This window comes from Corythoichthys intestinalis, chromosome 5, assembly GCF_030265065.1.
Source record: "Corythoichthys intestinalis isolate RoL2023-P3 chromosome 5, ASM3026506v1, whole genome shotgun sequence".
In the NCBI taxonomy this organism is placed as follows: domain Eukaryota; kingdom Metazoa; phylum Chordata; class Actinopteri; order Syngnathiformes; family Syngnathidae; genus Corythoichthys; species Corythoichthys intestinalis.
In genome coordinates, this window is record NC_080399.1 from 30939019 (window position 1) to 30961839 (window position 22821).

Consider the following 22821-nt stretch of genomic DNA (forward strand, 5'->3'; position numbering starts at 1 on the left):
TATGCTCCTGAATGAAATGGACCACTTGGATGTGTGAAGAATTGATCGATATATTTATTTTTTTAATCCCGCGCTACGAAAATGACAGACTTCCGGCTTCGGTCTTGCATTGAGGAAGAGGGCGCTCTGACGTGTACGGGAGAAAGAGTTCATTTCACTATACGCCGTACTGTTGTATGAGAAGGACTAAAGATTCAGCTGATTTTGCGGATTAATTTGTTTATTTTTCGCATCACGCCAGCCAAACGGCTGCAGAAGAATCTTGCTAAATGAGGGAGAGGCGTGTGAGCCTTTTTGGGGTTTCAAAAGGTTCCCATTCACCGGTGGATATTGGCCAAAACAAGACCTACTACTGTGGGATCATGGGACTTACGAGGAAGTGAGTAAACATTGTGTTTTGTATTATGTCAAATACTGGGATCATTTTAATATATAGGTGGCTTGCATTTTGTGGCTGACATGCTCCTTGTCCCCTCGGCTGACGGCTTGTCGCACATCCCACTGCCGGGAGAGCACTATACTCGGCTTATTGCCCTCTTCATGTGCCCGGTGTTCTGTCAAATTTTCCAACAGATCAGAAATCGCAACTTTGTGTTAAAAATGGCCGCAAATACAGCGATTACAAAGTAAACACTACAAACTTTCTTTAAGTAAAGGACTCCTTACGTTGATCATGGATGGGAATGTAAAAAGCCCTCCTCATACACATATTGTCATGTTAGCTGCATAACAACTGCAGCCACCCTCCTATGAATCTCTCGCTGTTTACGACTTCGCCGTGTATTAAAGCATAATTTTGCCATATTCGTCTTAACCATTTGGCAGGTACACGCTCATCCGACGTTGGCCGGTTTGTCCGGCAGTCATTGTCCAGCTGCTTCTCCGCAAACGAGCCCTCTACCCTCAGCAGGGGAACGACGAGCTCTAACTTGTTCGCCGCCGGGCGGGTTGCCGATCGTCAAAGAAAATCGACAACCCAGTCGTCATGTGAAATGATCTGGGCTAGTTATGTGTGATTTTCTGCTTCGAAGATTTTGAAACATCACTCGGTTCGGGTTAGCATGTCGGCTAGCTGTCACGCCTCTTGGTTTGTTTATATTCTCCGAAGCCAGGGAAGGGAAATGACATAAACCTAACTCAGGTGGCATAAAATATCGTTCGGGAGGTGCGACAGTAAAGGTGAAGTCGACAGTTTTGACCATTATGGACAAATTTTGCCATGTCGTCCTGAATAAATGCATTCTTTTGATTTCATATTCCATTCAGCACAAGCCTGTTATTTGTCATGACCATGCCATATATTTAACTATTGGGGAAAATACTTCGATTAAAAGAATATCCTATAAAAATATTGGAGTAGAGAGACTGAAACAATGACATTTTGCGGCTGTCTACGTTGCGTTTTCCTCGTTCTGAATAATTCCCCCTCAATGGGCTGAATTGTAAATCAGATGAAACCATTACTCTGCGGACGTCATCCACCTGTTGGGGACGCAAGAGCCCTATAATGGTAGGCGTGGCTAACCGGCAGATTAAAAGACTAATTTCTTGTCATCTGCACTTTGCTAAATTGTTGTATATAGTTGAATCGGCTCAAAATATGATTCTAATACACATAATAATGCTGTTTCAGACTTTTTGACTGTCGTATGCACTTTAAGGAAGACTGCGTTTCCCATGAGGACTAGCGCACACTTGCGCATTGTCGTAAAATCATCAGTCAATCTCCTGGTCACCTGCAGATGGATTAAACAGCATTTCTATTTCTAGCGGCTGTGTGAAGGATGAATAGTAATAAGGTAATGAATCCAGTTTTGGCTAAACAATAGCATATGACGGTTTGCAACCGTGTGGCCCCGCACCCCACCCGAACTCGTCAGCACTGATGCGTTCGGTTTAGGGGGAGAGCATCACGCCAGCGAGTGAAAGCAGGGCCATTGTTTATTCTGTTCATCCTGTTAGCCTCCATTTTTTTCTCTCCTCCTCAGATAAACCTTTTTGTCTCTTTTGTTGCTCTGCCATCTTTGCAGAATTCGCAGGAAAGCCTTCGCATCGACTTCCATCTTTATAATGAATGGGGAAAGGGGGAAGTGACGTAGCCGTAAAGCAGTCAGCACATTTGTAGTTTTTTTGTGTGGCAGGGTTCCTGCCACCCTTCTCAAAGTTTATAAGTGAAAGCGATACAGACCCCCTCAAGATATAAAAGAGGTGTCATTCAACTAGTTGTCAGTTGACATATTATCAGAAATGTAATGAAAATATTTTATAAAGGTTGAAAAGTTACTTGGTGTTGCTTTAAGTAATCCACTTTTAGCATGATCATGGCTTTATGCTTTGCAGAAGAAAATGGCCCAACTTTCCTTGAAACAAAATATTTGTAGCCCTCCACATTCTTGAAAGCTTTTAATTTTTCATGAGTGAAGGGTCCGAGGCTTTCCATTAGGAATTAAATGTCTCCTCAGCAGATCTGTGACCAAAACAGAGGTGAGTCAAACCAACATTTTTCATCAGCCCAGATCTCATACAATCTTTGAATTACTTAGATTTTGTCACCAATACATGTTTTAGGCTTCTCTCTAAAACTCCTCCGGTCTTAAGTGTTAAAGTATTTATCTATCAAAGTATATTTTGCCCGATAAATGTTCGTTGCGTCATGTTTCAGTTCTTGCCACCTTGCCAATTGCGCATACGCCAAAAACATGTCATCAAAGATCCTCCTATATTTGCACGGTGTATTGTGTAATGCACTTTTTAAATATTTATCTTTCAACTATACCGATGCAGACGTGAGCTGCCGTGAAGCTGGTGTATCCCATCCAGCAGACCAAAGCAGGCCGGGAAGCCCGAATACTCCTCTGGCAGTTATAAACATTATAGATATCTCCTCTGTAAAGCCCCTTTAGGTTGGACCTGCACAATGAAGGCATAAAAACGTAAGAAGAGAGCAATTGACTCTAATAGCTTAACATTTCATTCATTTTAATAGCCATTTTCACATCTTGCAGCTGTTCACGCAGAACAAATGCTGCTCTGTCTGTCTGGAAGATTATCACTACATTATGTTGGAATAATACCCAAGTGTACTATTGTATTAGAGTGACAGAGTAGCAAAGTCAAATTTTTCAAAAAATGAGGCAAAGAATGATTATAAAAGAAAATAAAGATTTGATGATGTCCCTACCGATGAAGAACCATGGACCTCATGAACATTGCCAAGTTGACAAGGCTTGACAGAGCCATCGCTGAGATGTAGCACACTGCCAGAAAAACAAACACAATATTTGTATCGTGTATTTTAAGTGTTGGGTTACAGCGATGTGATAATACAAGGTAGGCCTATTTATCTCTACTGAGAAAGTGGATTACAATGAGTGTTTATGTTTTTACATTATCGCTGTCAAAGGCAGCAAAGAAAACCCTATTAATATTTAGGGATGTGAACCTCTGGGTACCTCACGATACGTTTTTTGATACAAGGCTCACGTTAACGATGATTTCGCGATACGGCGATATAACCATTATCGATACATTGGTCAGGAAATCATTCTAGGGCATTGTACAAAAGAACAAACAGAAAATCAAACTCTTTTCATCCTTCTGCTGTGAATTGGAAGGAGTAGACGTTGAAACGTTCATTCGCTGCCGTCCTCCCAATTCAAATGGACTGGACGTCTATGGCTGTCAGTGGCAGCCAATGCCAGGCAATCAGTTCAATCATTCATTTGGGGTATTTCAAGTCACTTCCTGTTTATTTTCGGTCACTTCCTCTTCCTTTTTGGGCATTTACGAGTCACTTCCTGTTGATTTTGGGGCCTTTACAGGTCGCATCCTGTTGATTTTGGGTTACTGAAAAGCAAGTGACTCAAGAATGTCTCAAAATGAATAGGAAGTGACTCAAAATTAACAGATTTAACAACTAAAGGCCCTAAAATGAACGGAAAGTGACCTGTAAATGCCCACAAAAGAATTCTGGTTTCAGTGCCACTGATGGCGCGAGACGTCTAATCCAGTCAAAACAAATTGGGTGTCTAGCACCGTTGACACGCCTCTACAACATCGCTTGGACATCGGGGACAGTGCCTCTGGATTGGCAGACTGTGGTATTGATCCTCCTCTTAAAGAAGGCGGCGGGAAGGTGTGTTCCAATTATAGAGGGATCACGCTACCCAGCCTCCGCGGAAAAGTCTATTCCAGAGATGCTGGAGAGGAGGGTCCGACGGGAAGTCGGATCTCGGATTCAGGAGGAGCAGTGGGGTTTTCGCCCCAGCCATGGAACAGTGGCTCTACACCCTCGGCTGGACCCTCGAGGGTGCATGGGAGTTCGTTCAAACAGTCTATATGTGTTTTGTGGATTTGGAGAAGGGTTCGACCGTGTGCCTAGGGGAGTCCTGTGGGGGCTGCTCCGAGAGAACAGGGTACCGAGCCCCTTGGTAAGGGCTGTTCGGTCCCTGTATGACCGGTGTCAGAGTTTGGTCCGCATTGCCGACAGTAAGTCAAATTCCTTCCCTGTGAGGGCTGGACTCCACCAAGGCTGCCCTTGGTCACAAGATCCCGTATACAAGCGGCCGAAATGAGTTTCCTCCGCAGGGTGTCCGGGCTCTCCCTCAGAGATAGGGTGAGAAGCTCGGTCATTCGGGAGGGACTCAGTGTCGAGCCGCTACTTCTCCGCATTGAGAGGAGCCAGTTGATGTGGCTCGGGCATCTGGTTTGGATGCCTCCTGGACGCCTCCCTGGAGAGGTGTTCCAGGCATGTCCCACCGGCGGGAGGCCCCGGGGACGACCCAGGACACCCTGGAGAGACTATGTCTCTTGGCTGGCCTGGGAACACCTTGGGATCCTAACAGAGGAGCTGGTTGAAGTGACCAGGGAGTGGAGAAGACTAGGGTCTGGGCTTCCCTGTTAAAGCCGTGGATGGATGGATGGATGGATGGATGGATGGATGGATGGATGGATGGATGGATGGATGGATGGATGGATGGATGGATGGATGGATGGATGGATGGATGGATGGATGGATGGATGGATGGATGGACCTTTTTAAAATTATATATCAATTTTTGGAGAGAGCATATCGATAAACTTTTGAGGTTCAGCGAGATATTACTTTTTCGATATACTGTCACACCCCTCTTAGTAATGTGATTTGACTTTATTTTTTTTTGCTTGTTGATTCACTCACCCTCGAAACACCACATGTAATAGACCACTATTCGGACCACTTCATGTTTGTCAGGAGAGAGCACGATCCGGAAGCCGGCTAAAACATTGGCAATGTCTTCATTGACTCCCATGCGGGCGATCTGGAGTGTTGGCACCACGGCTATGATCAGCAGGAGGCCCACCTAAAGTATGAAACATTCATTAAAATCAATGTCAAGCTGTTAGTAAACAGCTGGTGATGAAGTAACACTTGTTTCTTCCAGAAAAAAACATGTATAGCATAACAGTAGGCACTGGTTACCTGATAAAGTGTGATAAATGACACCACTCCAGATATGGCCAACTTTAGAGGGAACCTGAAAGCTGTTGAAAAAATGTAAATCGTCAAAACAGTTGTTCGGAGTATGCAGACAGAAAAACCAAAAACCAAAGTGAACTTTACCTTCCTCTGGTGTATAAATGTAAGATTTTACAGCATCCTTTATTCTTTGAGGAAGCTTGGGGGTCTCTGTGCTTGATACGCTGGGTAGAAGATGTACAACAAATATGACATTGGAACATATTTTCCAGGCATTCATCACCAACGGAAAAGAAATGACTGAGAATGATAATTCAGCAAGAACAAAAACGTGTTTCCTGTTGATACCCTGCCTAGTTTCGGTCCAAAATTCTTTTTATACGCTGGATTTAAACAGGGAGAGTAAAACATACGAGGGGGAAAAAGGAAGGGAGCCCCCCCCCCCTTCAGCTTTTATTATTGGAGCCCTTTTTCCACCTAAGAAAATTTCTTAGGTGGAAAAATGAGGGTGGATGACAGGGGGGAAAAAAACAACACATTATGCTTTTTGCAGTGCACATTATGGAAATGGAAAAAAAATCTCCTCACATAACATTGAAATACGCCAATACCACCAAATTCAAATGACGAGCACATGTGAGCACATTTATATATACAGTGCCTTGCAAAAGTATTCGGCCCCCTTGAACCTTCTTTCGCCACATTTCAGGCTTCAAACATAAAGATGTAAAATTTAAATTTTTTGTCAAGAATCAACAACAAGTGGGACACAATCGTGAAGTGGAACAAAATTTATTGGATAATTTAAACTTTTTTAACAAATAAAAAACTGAAAAGTGGGGCGTGCAATATTATTCGGCCCCCTTGCGTTAGTACTTTGTAGCGCCACCTTTTGCTCCAATTACAGCTGCAAGTCGCTTGGGGTATGTTTCTATCAGTTCTGCACATCGAGAGACTGACATTCTTGCCCACTCTTCCTTGCAAAACAGCTCGAGCTCAGTGAGGTTGGATGGAGAGTGTTTGTGAACAGCAGTCTTCAGCTCTTTCCACAGATTCTCGATTGGATTCAGGTCTGGACTTTGACTTGACCATTCTAACATCTGGATACGTTTATTTTTTAACCATTCCATAGTAGATTTGGCTTTATGTTTTGGATCATTGTCCTGTTGGAAGATAAATCTCCGTCCCAGTCTCAGGTCTTTTGTGCAGATACCAACAGGTTTTCTTCCAGAATGTTCCTGTAATTGGCTGCATCCATCTTAACGTCAATTTTAACCATCTTCCCTGTCCCTGCTGAAGAAAAGCAGGCCCAAACCATGATGCTGCCACCACCATGTTTGACAGTGGGGATGGTGTGTTCAGGGTGATGAGCTGTGTTGCTTTTACGCCAAACATATCGTTTTGCATTGTGGCCAAAAAGTTCAATTTTGGTTTCATCTGACCAGAGCACCTTCTTCCACATGTTTGGTGTGTCTCCCAGGTGGCTTGTGGCAAACTTTAAACGAGACTTTTTATGGATATCTTTGAGAAATGGCTTTCTTCTTGCCACTCTTCCATAAAGGCCAGATTTGTGCAGTGTACGACTGATTGTTGTCCTATGGACAGACTCTCCCACCTCAGCTGTAGATCTCTGCAGTTCATCCAAAGTGATCATGGGCCTCTTGGCTGCATCTCTGATCAGTTTTCTCCTTGTTTGAGAAGAAAGTTTGGAAGGACGGCCGGGTCTTGGTAGATTTGCAGTGGTCTGATGCTCCTTCCATTTCAATATGATGGCTTGCACAGTGCTCCTTGAGATGTTTAAAGCTTGGGAAATCTTTTTGTATCCAAATCTGGCTTTAAACTTCTCCACAACAGTATCTCTGACCTGCCTGGTGTGTTCCTTGGTTTTCATAATGCTCTCTGCACTTTAAACAGAACCCTGAGACTATCACAGAGCAGGTGCATTTATACGGAGACTTGATTACACACAGGTGGATTCTATTTATCATCATCGGTCATTTAGGACAACATTGGATCATTCAGAGATCCTCACTGAACTTCTGGAGTGAGTTTGCTGCACTGAAAGTAAAGGGGCCGAATAATATTGCACGCCCCACTTTTCAGTTTTTTATTTGTTAAAAAAGTTTAAATTATCCAATAAATGTTGTTTCACTTCACGATTGTGTCCCACTTGTTGTTGATTCTTGACAAAAAAATTAAATTTCATATCTTTATGTTTGAAGCCTGAAATGTGGCGAAAGATTGCAAGATTCAAGGGAGCCGAATACTTTTGCAAGGCACTGTAGTTGTTACAAAATCATTAATTTTTTCCATAAAGGTTTCCACAGGTTTGCCCTCACCCTCTCAAAAAAATCAACGATAAATTGGGAAAATAATGAACAAAATATTCTTGGGGGGGGGGGGGGTCCGTAAATAGACCAATCTTTACATCTGATACTGTAATATGCCCTCTCACCTTATTTTCATGTGCCTCTTTTTAAGCAATTTCCTCACATAGTCGCTGTAGTAACAGCTGCTTAGATCCTAAGAATGACATATGAAGAAGAGAATAACAATATGAGGTCAACTGTAAAAGTTTCAGATCAGAGACCTTGTGACCTATAAGAACAAAGGATCATTGGGTGTAATTCTTGCATCTCAGAAACCACAATTTTTTAGAAAAAAAAAAAAAGAATCAAACACCATGTAGCTATATAGTGATCCCTCGCTACTTCGCGCTTCGAACCTCTCGCCTTCAGTCCATCGCGGATTTTTTTTTTCAATTAAAAAAAAAAATAATAATACAGTTGAGCTGTCTGGAGCCTGTTGCATAGTTTCACGCTCTCGCCCTCCCTCCTTGTCCCTGCTCTTTGTTCGTCAGAGAATGAACTGGAGTTGCTTATTAAGTAAACAATGACTGACACATGGTTAAGCTTTGATCTTGCCAGAGACTTCAAAGGGCCGCATGCGTCGATCATTGCTTAACTTGTTACTTGCTGTGGGAACTCATTGTGTGTAAGTAAGCAGCTGGAACGGATTTGGGTGGACACTCAATGAAGCATTTAATAAAGACAAACACTTTTTTTCTAAATTGATTCTACTTTATTAAAAAAAAAAAAAAAAATTCTGTGGGACAGTAACATGTTTAAAACTTGTGTTTTAAAGTGCTTAAAACATTTATTAAAATATATAAATACATTTCAAAAAATTAATTAAACTTTGGGGGAAAAGGTAAAAAAAAAAACATGTCTTATACATATCTCTTTCTACTGATAGAGCTGAATAAATAAATTGAACCAAAAAAAAAAAAAAAATTGTGGGGCTGGGGGGCGCTAATTCGCGGTTTTTCACTTATCGCGGTGGGTTCTTCTGGTCCCCATTAACCAAGAAAAACGAGCGATCACTGTAGTTAACAAACAGGGCATCGTTCGAATTTAAAGAGAGCAAATAAGGTTCAACGCATAGCAAAAGAATTTCACTGCTGTTACACCATCTTCCCTACCTTGATTTCAAAGCTCTAAGAACCGTGAGCAATACGTTGTAGAACTAGACAGTTTAGGGCGGAAAATAACGCGCACACCAACTCACGGTACCGTTGGGGCTGACAAGGTTCTTCCTACAATGAAACTTGTAAGCTATGATTTTTTAATAAATGTCACTAGCTCAAATGTATTCTAATTATTTATATTAGTTTTTGCCCCCCCCCAAAAAAAAACATTCTTGAGCTGACATTAGCAGGTAAAGTTACGACATTTCTCAATTCTCAAACAGTTTAATTGCACAAGCTATTTTAAACACTTCAGATAAGTAACTAGCTAAAATTTTTAAAACAATAATATACTAAATGTGGACAACCCATTAGCATCTTTTTGTTGAATGATATATAATTGATTATATTGTTGGTGGATGAGGAGAGTGACGACATTCACCTCACCCAAGATTAGCATGAAAGAAACATGCCATTGTGTTTCGCCGGCGAAAAAACACAGCAACCTTTGCCTAATCTGATCAAGAACAAAACATAAACCAATTACATGAAATCTACTTAAAATGGTCAGGCTCTTGGCACATTGCATCAGCCGAGACAGTGTACGAAAAGGCTAAGGTGTCATACAGTGAGTGGACATTCAGAAAAAACGTACTGCACGCTTTAGTAAAGCTTTTTTTAAAATATCAAAGGCCTTTGTAAATATTTAGTTAATATCAATTAACAGGGTGTTCAGAATGTTATAAACAGTGTAAATATATTAAACATGCCAGGTGCAATAATACATTGTAACAAGTGTGAATAAAATACAGCATGACTTACCTCAGTAACGTTGTTCTTTTCAGTGCCTTTTAAGCCCTTGAAAAGGAGAAGAGGATACTGGAAACTTAGGAAAGCCAAACAAGCTATCTGGGGCAAACTGGAGAACAGCAAGTAGTGTTTGTGTATCTAAAAGGAGGAAAAAAAGATCGGTCACCATTAAAAAGCTGACTATTATCAAGGAATGGACAGTCCCACTGGAAATAGATGATATAAATTATTAGCAAATTACTGTACTGTCTTTGGTATGGAATATATTGCTTGTTGCAATTGAACTGAGGTACAATTGTGTGTACTTAGTCCCACTTGTGGTAAAACAATCGTTCATAACCTTGCATAACAAATATGGACAAAATTACATTTTATTATTGACTGATCATTAATTTCCCCCTATTTAAAAAAAAAAAAAAAATCAACACAATCTATCGAACACATTAAGCCTGAGCGATACTGGAAAAAAACTATCATTGCGATCTTTGGGGGGGGGGGGGGGTGCGATATATTGCGATATAAAACTAGAAGAATTTTCATCCGATACCTTGAATAGCTCTGTTTGGGATAGGCCTGAACAATATTAGAAAGAAAAAAAAAACATTGCAATACATACAGTGATCCCTCCCTACTTTGCGCTTCAAACTTCGTGGATTTTTTTCCAAATAATAATAAAAAAAAACAAATACAGATGAGCTGTCCCGAGCCGATCGCTTAATCTCACTGGTCACACTGCCTAGCAGGAGGGAAGGGTAGAGGCTGTGGCGCTGTACAAGCATGAAGTAGAAAAACATGATTTTTTTTTTTTTTTTTAATTGAAAATCCTATCCTTTTCACTTGGTTCCGATCCTCTGAAAAATGGCGCGATCAGCCCGATTTCTGATCACGTGATCCGATTGGGGACATCCCTAACTTATAGAATGCGGTTTAATCCAGGCTTCCTGTATATATAGGGATCCAAGATCCAGGATCTGCATATTGCAACTCTGCATATCAATCAGAAACCATCAGTCAGAACGAACCAAATTCACGTGTGGAGTCCCTCAAGGGTCAATTCTTGGAACACTCTTATTTAACATCTATATGTGTCCCCTAGCTCAAATTATGGAACAGTATGACATCTCCTATCACACCTGTGCAGATGACACACAGCTCTACATTTCTGTGTCCCCACATGATTATAGACACTTAGTCTCCCTGAGTAAATGCATTCATCAAATCAACGAATGGATATGCCAGAATTTTCTCCAGTTAAATGTGGAGAAGACAGAAGTGTTTTGGGCCAAAAAAGGAAAGGTCAAAGATAAGCAGGCACCCTAGCACAATGTAACTTACAGCTACAAATCAAGTCAGAAACATTGGCGTAATTATTGACTCAGACCTAAAAATTTGATAGCCATCCAAAGTCCGTCACTAAATCTGCTTATTACCATCTAAAAATATAGCCAGAATTAAGAGGCTTCTGACTCAACAAGACGTGGAAAAACTTATGCATGCATTCATTTTCAGCAGATTGGACTATTGCAACGGTATATTTACAGGTCTTGATAAAAAAATCAGTCAGGAAGCTGCAGCTAGTACAGAATGCTGCAGCCAGAGTCCTCACAAATACAAGGAAACTGGACCACGTTAGACCGGTTTGGAAATCGTTACACTGGCTTCCAGTGAGACAAAGGATAGACTATAAAATACTATTGCTTGTCTACAAACACTTAATGACCTTGGACCAAATTTCATGCTTGATTTGTTCGATTCCTATGAAACATCTACACCCCTAAGAACATCTGGAACCGGTCTCCTGTATGTTCCAAGAACAAGAACCAAGCAGGGTGAGGCAGCATTTAGCTATCCTCTGGAACAAGTTACCTGAAAGTCTGAAGTATGCTCAAACTGTTAGCTCCTTTAAATCAGGCCTGAAAACGCTTTTGTTTAACACTGCATATCCATAACTGTCTATATATTTCAATCTATTTACTTTCTATTCTTTCTATTCTTGTGCTTATCTAATTAAATGCGGTTTTTATGTATAATTTTATTTAATATTTCGATTGTCTTTGTTTTTACGTTCTATTGATTTTAATGTGATTTTTATGATCTTCATGTGATGTAAAGCACTTTGAATTGCCTTCTGTTGAATTGTGCTATATAAATAAATTTGCCCTGGCTTGCCTATTGGCTGCTTTTATGAAGTAAAACAAAAGTTCACATGTTTAGAACAAAAACAATTGCACCTCCTGCTATGTAACTATTGCGCATGTGCACATTCCAATGGCGATGTTCAAACGATATATTGTGCAAGCCTAAAACACATCTTACATCCACATTCTAATTTCCCATAACAAATACCCTTGTCTAGCCACAGTTTGATGTCTTTGATAGAGATGAATCCAATAAATAGCTTTTTTCATAAATGATAATTTAATTCCGTCTTTTCCATAATCCCAGAATCTTTAGTAACAAGATGACTGTTCAAAAAAAAAAAAATACCGTATAATACAGCCCTAGATGCCAGTGAAACACACTAAAGTGATTAAGTGAAACCAAGCTTCTTGATTATGACAACCTGACGGGAGGCCTAATTGCTTCGAAACAACCATTCACACGCAGGGGGCGGGGGATCAGTTAGACGTAGCACTCAATCTATGAGTCTGAGCAAAGATTAAAAGGTAGCCACAAATCTGCTTTGAAAGGCTGATAAAAATCATTTTTAATTACATCTCTTATGTATATGGCAGACATCAAAGGGTTTCCAACCAGAACAAAGTAGTTTAGCCTTATACAAAGACAAGACGATAAACAGACATTTTCTGTGCATACCTGCGGTGTTGTAGGGCAGTCAATTTTTTGCCAAACCAACACACCAAAGTGCGTCCAGGATAAAAGACTACCGAGTACATAGCCGACTTTGTTATGAAGAGTGCCACATGCCAGGAGAGGGTAGTAAAGTGCGGGGTAGAAGAAGACTCCCAAGATCATCCAGTTTTCTGCAGGCACAAAAAGTGTGAAACAGTCAACTGCGACCTCATAAGGCCAATGGCCCAATCAAATATTCAGAATCGCTTTTGAAGGTAGTAAATGTGTGATGACTGCAGTTGATTATAAATTTGAATGTTGTTAGTTCAGTTGCATAGCTATGAGGCAACACTAATAACGGAAAAAGTTTAGAAACCATTTATTTAAGTCTAAATTGATTACTATCCCCCCCAGAAAAAACACTGAGCTAAAAGAAGGGTGTGTAAACTTTTTCAAATCCCCTGTAAATGAGCAAAAAGGCTAAACAAATTTGGTGTGAGTGGAGATCACACCGTGTAAAATCTACTTCTAATTAAAGCTTGTGTTGTTTTGGGATTGCGCAAAGTAGCAGGGATTGACAACATTCGGTGAATTCTTATATAATTTCATTTCAGAAATGAAACACCTTATTATCCAGTTCCTAAGTTGAAAACAACACAGGGCCACGGAAGGAAAACAATCCAATTATGTAACGGCGCAGGCATGTGTAAGACATCCTGAGTGCAAAGATCACTCCAAATCTCACAGGATATAACGTCGCTCTATCTCATGCATTTACAATACAGTATGTGTTAAAGCAAGCGACGACAACTGATATTGGTGCATGAAGTAAGAAAATGACCTCACGTTTGTTCTCGGCCTCTGTCATGAAGGGTAGAGGTTTTGGTGATATGACCATGGTGAAGAATTTGCACAAAAGCACTCCAAACACAGCCACTGCCAGGCCCTTGTGCTGGGTATGGTCCAGGAAGTTGACTGGACTGTGGAAACAAAGTGGAAGGTATTTAGAGCTTTCATGTCGGTGACACTACGTGCAGCTGGGATGACTGATGTGCAAAATGAGCAAAAAGCTGCTTATCATTATTTTGGTTTAAAGAGTAAATATAAACTATCCAATGCACATTTTTGGTTATGCAAAGTACCTTATATTCCAGACTATAATTCACATTTATTTCATAATTTAGCTGCCCAAGTGACTTTTACTCAGGTGCCATTTACTGTACATGCCCCCCCCACACACACACACACACACACAAACATACTAACAGCTATGAGAAATGTTTGATTGATTGATTGATTGATTGATTGATTGATTGATTGATTGATTGATTGATTGATTGATTGATTGATTGATTGAATTTATTCAGAAAACATGCATCCCCTTATGGATATACAAGAATACAAAGATTCGTAATATTCTGTAAGATATGAGTAGGAAGAAATTTAAAAAATAAATAATAATTAATATACATATACTGTATATATATATATACTACACAGTCCCTGACAAAAGTCTTGTCGCTTATCCATTTTGTAGAAACATTTGCGTATAACCTGACTTTTAAGTACTCAATTGGTATCAGAAATGGCTCATATTAAAGTTAAGACCCTCCCAAATGATGCTGAATGTACAAAAATATTATTTGTTTCACTGAAAAAAGATTGATCATTTAATGAAGACATAAAGCTCAAATTTTGGCAAGACAAAAGTTTTGTCACCTACAGAAAGTAGTGTGAAAATTGAACAAAAAATGTACTTCAAATACAAAAATATGTTATATAACATAAGCGAATTAAGTAGTGGTGCTGTGAGATCCAAATTTAATATTTTTTATGACTTCAATGGGCTTCGGCAAGGATTCATACAATTTATTTTTGAAGTCATCAGAAACATCAAAGAAAGCAGTCTTCAATGCCTCCCAGAGTTCATCAACATTCTTGGGTTTTGTCTTCCATGCTTCCTCTTTCATCCTACCCCAGACATGCTCAATGATGTTCATGTCTGGTGACTGGGCTGGCCAGTCCTGGAGGATCTTGATCTTCTTTGCCTTGAGGAACTTTGAGGTAGAGATTGAAGTATGCGATGGAGCACCACCCTGCTGCAGAATTTGTCCCTTTTTTGGTTAAGAATGTAAGAGGCAGCTAAGATTTGTTGATATTTCAGACTATTTATCTCTCAGGGTGCAGACAATTAAAAAACCGTGTGGCATTTGCCAAGGCCCACAGCCTGTCAAAAGGATGGACGCTGGAAAAGTGGCAAAAGGTGGATTTTTCAGGTGACTCTTCCATTGAATTACACCACAGTCACCACAAATATTGCAGGAGACCTACTGGAGCCCGCATGGATCCAAGATTCACTCTGAAAACAGTGAAGTTTGGTGGTTACATCATTACCAAAATCATGATCTGGGGTTACATCCAGTAAGGGGTTGTGCGGGAGATCTGCAGGGTGGAAGGCAACATAAATAGTCTGAAATATATATAATATAATAAATATATTTGGTGTTGTGCAAAAAAATGTAAAAAAAACCTATACATTTTAAATATTTAATATGTTAAAGTTTATAAGTATGTATTGAGTAGAGCTTAATATTTAATCAGACAATGATTTAAACAAAAAAGAAAAACGTGAATGTAAAATAGATCAAGGGTCATTCAGGGGCCCCTATTTCCTGGGGCCCGGGACAACATACCTGGTTGCCCCCCCGTCGACGGGCTTGGTCCAAAAGACTAAGACGAAAATTAAAAAGGCTACTAAAAACAACACTGGCACTGGTTTGGTCCATTATGAAGTGGAAAATACCACAACGGAGACCCCGTACTGTAAAATGGCTGAAACTGTAGAGCAAGCAAGAATAGGGAATGAATTCCACCCACAAAGCTTGATTATTTAGCATCCTTAGTTCCCAAATGGTTATTAAATGTTTTAAAAACAAAAGATAGTGGTAACCACAACCCTGTCCTAGCTCTTTTGGAACGTGTTGCAACCATAAAATTCTAAGTTAATGATTATTTGCTAAAACAAATCAACTTTATCGGTTTGAACATTAAATATCTTGTCCTTGTAATGCATTCAATTAAATATAGGTTGAACATGTTTTGCAAATCCTTGTATTCTTTTTTTGTTTAATACAACGTCCCAACTTCATTTGAATTGGGGTTGGATCAATTTGGAAGCAAATATGAAAACTACAGTGTGAATTTGAAGTGTTCAGTAGACTGTGGTAGTTATCCGAAGTTTATCAGAGCCTCACCTGAGCAAGCCTAGGAGTCTTCTCTGTTTGGTGCCGGTTTCTGTACGTCTGGCTAAAACTGCGAGAATCACCATGACGAGAAGCTGGAGGAGTAGACATATTAGTTAGCATTATGAGTAAACCAGCGTGGCCAATAGCAACATTTCAGGTTTAAGCCTAACTCTTCTTCAGACAATAAAGTGAAGTGGATGTAGATGACACAACACAATAGGCAGTGCCTCATTAGAGCCCCCCATGGACGAGGCCTGAATGAAACATCATTAGTCAAGATCATTGACCAGTGGGAGTTCTGTGACCTTTTATGACATGGAACACATTTAGGAAACACAAGGCGAAGAAAAGAATGTCTTTCTTTAAATTAGACCTGTATGGACCAACTCTTGACCACACATTAGTCAAAAGAAATGAACCCAGTTTAACAATTCCTTGCAAGTCATGGAAAGAGTGTTCTTGCCAATCTTCAGTAGTGGGTTGGCCAGATATGAATTGTACCCAAATGTTTTACAAGAGATAACAACAGACTAAAAATTAAGTCTTTTTCTCCCCTTCGCAGTAACCCCCAGGAATCCTTTTCAGCTTTCTTCACCGCACCTTTACGCACTCCTGGAAGGATTTCTTTCCATATCCTCAGCAGCTCTGTTGTCAGTGCTTTCAAGCTGTAACAGTGCCATTCACCTCTCCAATCTACTTGAGGTTGGTAAGGGGAAAAAAAATCACATGGGACTCAGCCATGTCAGGTAGGAAGGGAGATTGTGACATCATAGTGATGTTCTTCTCAGCAAGGAATTGAGAGCAGTCGTGGTGTCTAGGCAAAGCAGCTTCACCTTGTTTTTCTACAACCATTGCCTCTTCTTGCTCGGTCCTTGTTTATCATTTGATCCGCACTAACCCCAGATTCTACATAGCCTGTGTCCGCTCAGCGTTGCTCTGTTCCTAATGACGCAACAAATAGGTTTCAGTTTTAATTAGCACAAGGTGGTCCATAGACTCCACCATGAGTTGACGGACCAGCTCCCACAGACATTGCGTCACGCCTTCCCGTAGGCGGCCGACCCAGGCAAAACGTTGAGTTGGCTTTCACTGTGATAAACTCAAACACAGGCTGCGTTCTAGCGCCAGATTTAGGTGGAAACAGGACAAAGGTTTTACTGCATACAAGCAGGCAGGAGTGTCTAAAGAGTGATTTGGTCGAGGATTCAAGGTATTTACCGTATTGGCCCGAATATAAGACGGCGGCATTGAAATAAAACTGAAAAGGAGGGTGTCTAGACATTATACCCATTCACGACGCTAGATGGCGCCAGATAGCATTGAAGCGATGTTCTGTCATGACAAAGCTCAGCTTCTCTCAAGTTTAACCAGTTTGCAATTTTTTATTTGCAATGTTTTTCCTTATCCAGATTTGTTTCAAGACTACAGTTACAGTTAGACTTCACTTTGATGGTTAATGCAATTTTGTTGTTTTATCACATGATTGGTTTATTTACATTTCAAAAACCAGAAGCCATTCATTTACAAATGTGATTGCACTTTACTTCATATATTTAAATGTTCAGGTATTAAGATTTGAATGAGGCAAAATAACATGCTTTTTCTCTCAAATATATTGTTAGAATCATTTGTTTCGGATGTACTGTAATTATTTTCTGTATAAAAATTAATTTGGTGTTCAAAAAGTCTTTTTTCAAACTTGAGTCTTGAAAAAGAGGGGGTCGTCTTATAATCCGGGCCGTCTTATATTCGGGCCAATACGGTATTATATTAAATAGCAGCATGCATGCACTTTGAAACGTGAACAAAAAAGGAATCAATGGATGAAATTTGTGTAACTTCGGCTTGAAATATTTACATAATATGAACGATAACTGCCTGTTTTTTGCTTTTAACCAAGAATCTAGACTGTTTTACGTTCATATCTATAGAAATGCCGTGATTCAAGCATTTATTTACAAGAATATTCAACTTAAAAAGCTCTTTGTTTTGTGACAGCCACCAAGTTGGATTACACAATACCGTAACTTTTGCTTGAAATATTTACATAAAATGAACGACAATTGCCCGTTTTGTGCTTTTAACCAAGGATCTACACTATTTTATGTTCATACTATACAAATTCTGCGATTTTAGCATTTATTTACAAGAATTTTCAACTTAAAAAGCTCTTTGTTTCGTGACAGCCGCCATGTTGGATTTTGTATCTCTACACAATAGTGTAACTAGTAGGATAACTGCGCTTTTTTTTTTTAAATGCAAATTTTTCTTTTGTTGAATAAAATTGAAATGATTCTTTTGTTGAATAAAATTATAATGATTCTGCATGCTTTCCTCACATATTAGGTTTCTGATGTGAAAATTGAGTGATTTATTCGATGTTGAAAATGTGCGTCAAAATTGCACTAAATGTAAAAAATTCAAGTTGCTATTTCTGGCAAAAACTTATATGTTAAATATTGCTATTGATCCTGAAAATATAGTTGATTATCCCTGCATTTGGTGATTTTTGTGCATCTAGAGAAAAATCTGAGAATTCTATAGCCATTTTAAGTTTTGTTATACTTATATAATAAATAATTAATCAGGATTTTTTTATGGAGTGACTTTGAATTTTTTTATGCTGCTGCTCATTGACACTCATATATGCCTAAGGGAGGTGCCTGTTTTGGTTTTAGGTCACTAGTGGCTTTGGTTTTGAAAATATTTGAATTTTAAGTTTTTAAAATTAGGCCCCCTACGGATCTGCCCCGACCCCTGCGTCCTGTCAACTGATAGTGAAGTCTATGGGTGGTCCACATCATTCGTTCAGCTCCAATCCGGATTCACTTGAGTCTGTCCTCTCTAGTCCGTCAGACTAAACATACAGATAAGGTCTATTTTCTGGTCAGTTCGATCAAGTCCTGCTGTTTAGCATGCACCAAACAGGAAATAGAACGTGCTCTCCTCCGTTTTGCGCATGCGGATGAGAGACGTATGCAGTAGGCAGTGGGAAACGGAGCCTGCACGCTGTGACGGAATCTGTGGGATTTCGTGCTTGAAGGGTAAAACTCATGATTTGGGTAGAAAATATATCTTGTGATACTATAGTAATCCAAACACTTTTCTGACACATCTCGTGGAGGTTTTTCAACCAATAATGTGATTTGTGTACTTTGACTGTAATAAAATACCATACAACAGAACTAGGCTATCTACCTAATGTTCAGTTACAAGGATTCCGTAACATTTACCGTATTTTTCGGACTATAAGTCGCAGTTTTTTTCATAGATTGGCTGGTGGTGCGACTTATACTCGACTTATGTGTGAAATTATTAACACATCATGATATCATTTCACTTGTTATTTTGGTGTTTTGGAGTGACAATGATGGTTTGGTAAACTTGTTAGCATGTTCTTTATGCTATAGTTATCTGAATAACTCTTAATAGCTATGGCCACGTTAGCGTTCTGCCTTTGGCAATGTGTGTTCAATTGTATTATTGACTTATTTATATTGAAATGCATGCTTTTAGTTTGTGGCGCCTTCACGCCCACGTGAGGGCGCACTCGCACTTGTTTACGCGAAGAAGACCGCTCACACGCCAGAAGAAGACGGACAGCTGTGCGGCTTGAGTGAGTGGGCGAGTTAGCGAGAGAGAAACACGGCTGCGAACCTACATTCATTGGTTATGGCGGAAAACACAGACAAGGCTGAAAAAGCAGTTTCTGCTCTTGCAACCCTCTATAAAATAAACTGCTGTATTTTAAGCCAAAAGAACTGTTGTGTTTGATTGAACCATATGTCTATATGCTTCCATAGCAGATTCATGGCGCATGAAGCCCCCGAACTATTTTTAATTTGTCCCTTTTACCCTGGAAACCCCCATTTACAGACGTCGCGCAACCATTTTTGTTTCAACCTAGCCGTAAAAAGAAGGTAAGTAATCATATTTATTATTAGAAATGTCTGTCATTTTTCGCTTAGAATCATTAATCGATGTTTAATATTTGGCAAAAAAAAAAAAAAAAACGACTTTGAAAAAATTATTCACTCGAATATTTTAACTTTTAAACAAATTACGTCACAATGAAAAAATTGGCATCCGTAAAAAAGTCACAGATCTCATAACTATCGCTTAATTGTATTTTTTCGTTACTGTCGCATTTTCTTCAATATAATAGATGATAAAGAATCGATCCAAACAAAGAAAAATAAAATAAAAACGTTTAGAAGGGTAAATAGATGAAAAAGAAAATCTCAACCACTCCTTGATGTCTGTAATTTCTGCATCACGTCCCTTGTTATATGACCATGTTTCACCCATAACATCCCCCCAAAATCCAGCTGTAGCCATTCACAGCTATGTCTTGACACTCAGTGATACATGCTACATGGAGTTTTTGGATCGAAACAAGGTAAGTACGCGGTAAGATCTCGTTAGGTATCGAGGACGAAATTGATTCCGCAAATTATACGGACCTCAAGCATCGTCATTTGGGAGTTTAGCTCGCTGTATATTCAGGACCGAGCCGTAGCGTCCTAGTGAGAACAGTATAATCGCATTTCGTTGTTCATGCACTGTACACTTATTCAGCATCTTGTTCGCTATTGTATTTTTTTTTCATTAAATTGCCTTTCAAGATGACAGATCTGTTCTATGTGTTGGATTTTATCAAGTAAATGTCCACCAAAATGCGATTTATACTCCGGTGCGACTTACAGTATATATGTTTTTTTCTCTTCGTTGGGCATTTTATGGCTGGTGCGACGTATACTCAGGTGCGACTTGTAGTCCGAAAAATACGGTATTTTTGTGTGAAATTATGCCAAATAAATCCAACATGAAATAAAGACTCACTGATACTGCACTGATGCATATGTGGTAGAGTCTGTCATCTGCAGTGGGCTCACATGGAGGAATGATTCTAAAAAACAAAACAAACAAAAAAAAGCACACACACATGGAAAACAATCAGTGTGTTTTGTAACACAAGGCCTTGAGTAAGTGAGCAGGCCTGCACCTAAATAAGCCTTTGACACGTCACCATCAGGACCTTTTGTTGCAGCTGAAACCCCGTAGCAGAGATTTGCATTTAACCGGATTGTTATCAGCGTGATGCAGGAAACAACTGATGCCTATGTTCATGTTACGTGCAAAGCAAGAGCAGGAATGCCTGGTCATGAGGAAGTTATTACAAATTTTGAAATTGCAAGTGCTCATGGAGTACACGTTATGGACATGCGGCTGGGGAGCAACATTCAGGATGAATAGAGATGACAAGAGCCCCTCACCTGAGCAAACATTGAGCCAAATTGGTACTTTGGCCGCCACTCAAAGAGCAAATGCTGGCATCACATCAAACCGCATGTAAATTGAAAGCAATGTCAAAATTCACAACTACAGTCACAGGCTTCAGACAGGATATCAGACTGTTTACAATACTGCTAAAACCACTAAAAGCTACATTAAAGATAGAGGATGACACAGCTTAACACAGTTTATAATTTAGCGCTTTTTTTTTTAACTGACAGCTTTTGTTTCCACATAATACCGCCTCAATGTTGTATCCAATAATAATAAAGTTTCTTAATCATCACCCATGATCGCTTAAGAATGGAAACCTAAAACTTACAGCAAACTGCATTGTAGGGAGTCATAATTGACTCTCTCTTTTGAATTTAATGACTCATAAGACACATTTTGTGTTTGTCTTAGTTGTAGGTGAACAATCTCAACTCTTTAAATATGACAATGATTAACCTATGTAAACTGAATGGAAGTCTCACTCTGGCAGAAAATGCATCAAAAAAATAAATCAATTGAAAATTAATATCTCAATAAGAGCAGTATCATCATTCCAAACTATTCTATAATTGAATTGGGAGCAACATGATTGATATATTTAAGTCATTTTACTTACTCTCTGTTAATCTTGGGAACAGGGTCGTAGTCTGGGTACTCGTAGTCCAGCAGAGCATCCTTATCCATTGTGCCGTATCTTTTTCAAAACACTTCTAAAGTTTGCAACGGAGGAACCTCTCACCACAATTTGAAAGCGGCACGCTGCTGTGATAGTGAGACACAAACTCGTGCCAAGTCCCAAATTTTAATCGCAGAGGCGTCCTTGTTGTCTAGCATAGGGTCAGCTCAGATATCCTGGTCCTGCTTTGGTTCTGTTGTGGCGCTGAGTTACTGTGACAGCTTTGGGCCGCGGCGTGCCTCGTCCACCCGGTAAAGGCCCCGTTTACCGCTACACTAGCAGCCTGGGAAGAGAGAGAGGGGGTAGAAGGGTTGGGGTTGTGATGGGGGGGGGTAAAATGTGTGTGAAAGGAGGGAATAAGTGGAGATCTGTGCAACCAATCTGGAAGGCCACCTGCTGCTTGCCGGGATTACGTCTACTTGTGAGGTTGTGTTATTGGACCTGTAGCTGCAGTCAGGTGTGTATTATTATGAAACTACAACTGAGACTGTGTGGATGAATGAGGCGATGAAGGACATCATATGGCCTTCCATGATGATACTGCTCATTCTTTGTAAGACATGGCTATGTCTTACATTGATAATAAGGCGGCACACCTTGATAAGGATCGAGAACAAGTTCATTGAACTTGGCACGCTATCGTCAGCAGATAAATTATCATTGAGACTCCGCAGCCAGTGGAAATGGGTTTCCATATTTAGTCTAGATGCTAAAATGTGTTTCACATAATAGCAAAAATCACTACTAAATTCAACATGAGGGGTTAGTTTAAATTTCAACAGGGATTTTAAGTTATATTTTCTAGATACGGTGCTGTTGTATAACAATATGAAATAGTATATATTTTGTTTGTAATCATGCAACATTGCAAATGCTCCAAAAAGAATATTAGTGGACCCAGAGACTTCATAACCTATTGACCTGACACTTCGTCATTCTTTACATCACGCCTTACCATAGCCAAGCTTCATTTAGTAAAAGTCAGCCGAAGATGGTACACACTCATGTCGGATTTAAGCTTGGATTTTTGAAAGAACTACGAAATTTGTACCGCATGCAAAGAGGAACGAGTGTCTCAGGAGTG

The 22821-nt window shown here is 39.7% G+C and overlaps 1 protein-coding gene across 1 annotated transcript in view; it reads right to left on the bottom strand.

The window, feature by feature from the left end:
• The window catches only part of stra6 (signaling receptor and transporter of retinol STRA6), a 38784-nt gene extending 16541 nt beyond the window's left edge, over nucleotides 1-22243 (bottom strand). The window contains exons 1-13 of the mRNA XM_057837402.1: nucleotides 22131-22243; nucleotides 21678-22020; nucleotides 20615-20681; nucleotides 15782-15864; nucleotides 13374-13507; nucleotides 12552-12718; nucleotides 9747-9872; nucleotides 7914-7981; nucleotides 5603-5682; nucleotides 5462-5523; nucleotides 5180-5342; nucleotides 3182-3257; nucleotides 2777-2910 (exon numbers count right to left, since the gene is read on the bottom strand). Of these exons, the coding sequence (XP_057693385.1) occupies nucleotides 2777-2910; nucleotides 3182-3257; nucleotides 5180-5342; nucleotides 5462-5523; nucleotides 5603-5682; nucleotides 7914-7981; nucleotides 9747-9872; nucleotides 12552-12718; nucleotides 13374-13507; nucleotides 15782-15864; nucleotides 20615-20681; nucleotides 21678-21745 (1228 nt within the window). The 5' untranslated portion in view covers nucleotides 21746-22020; nucleotides 22131-22243. The remainder of the gene's footprint in view (nucleotides 1-2776; nucleotides 2911-3181; nucleotides 3258-5179; nucleotides 5343-5461; nucleotides 5524-5602; nucleotides 5683-7913; nucleotides 7982-9746; nucleotides 9873-12551; nucleotides 12719-13373; nucleotides 13508-15781; nucleotides 15865-20614; nucleotides 20682-21677; nucleotides 22021-22130) is intronic.
• Nucleotides 22244-22821: the final 578 nt, after the last annotated feature.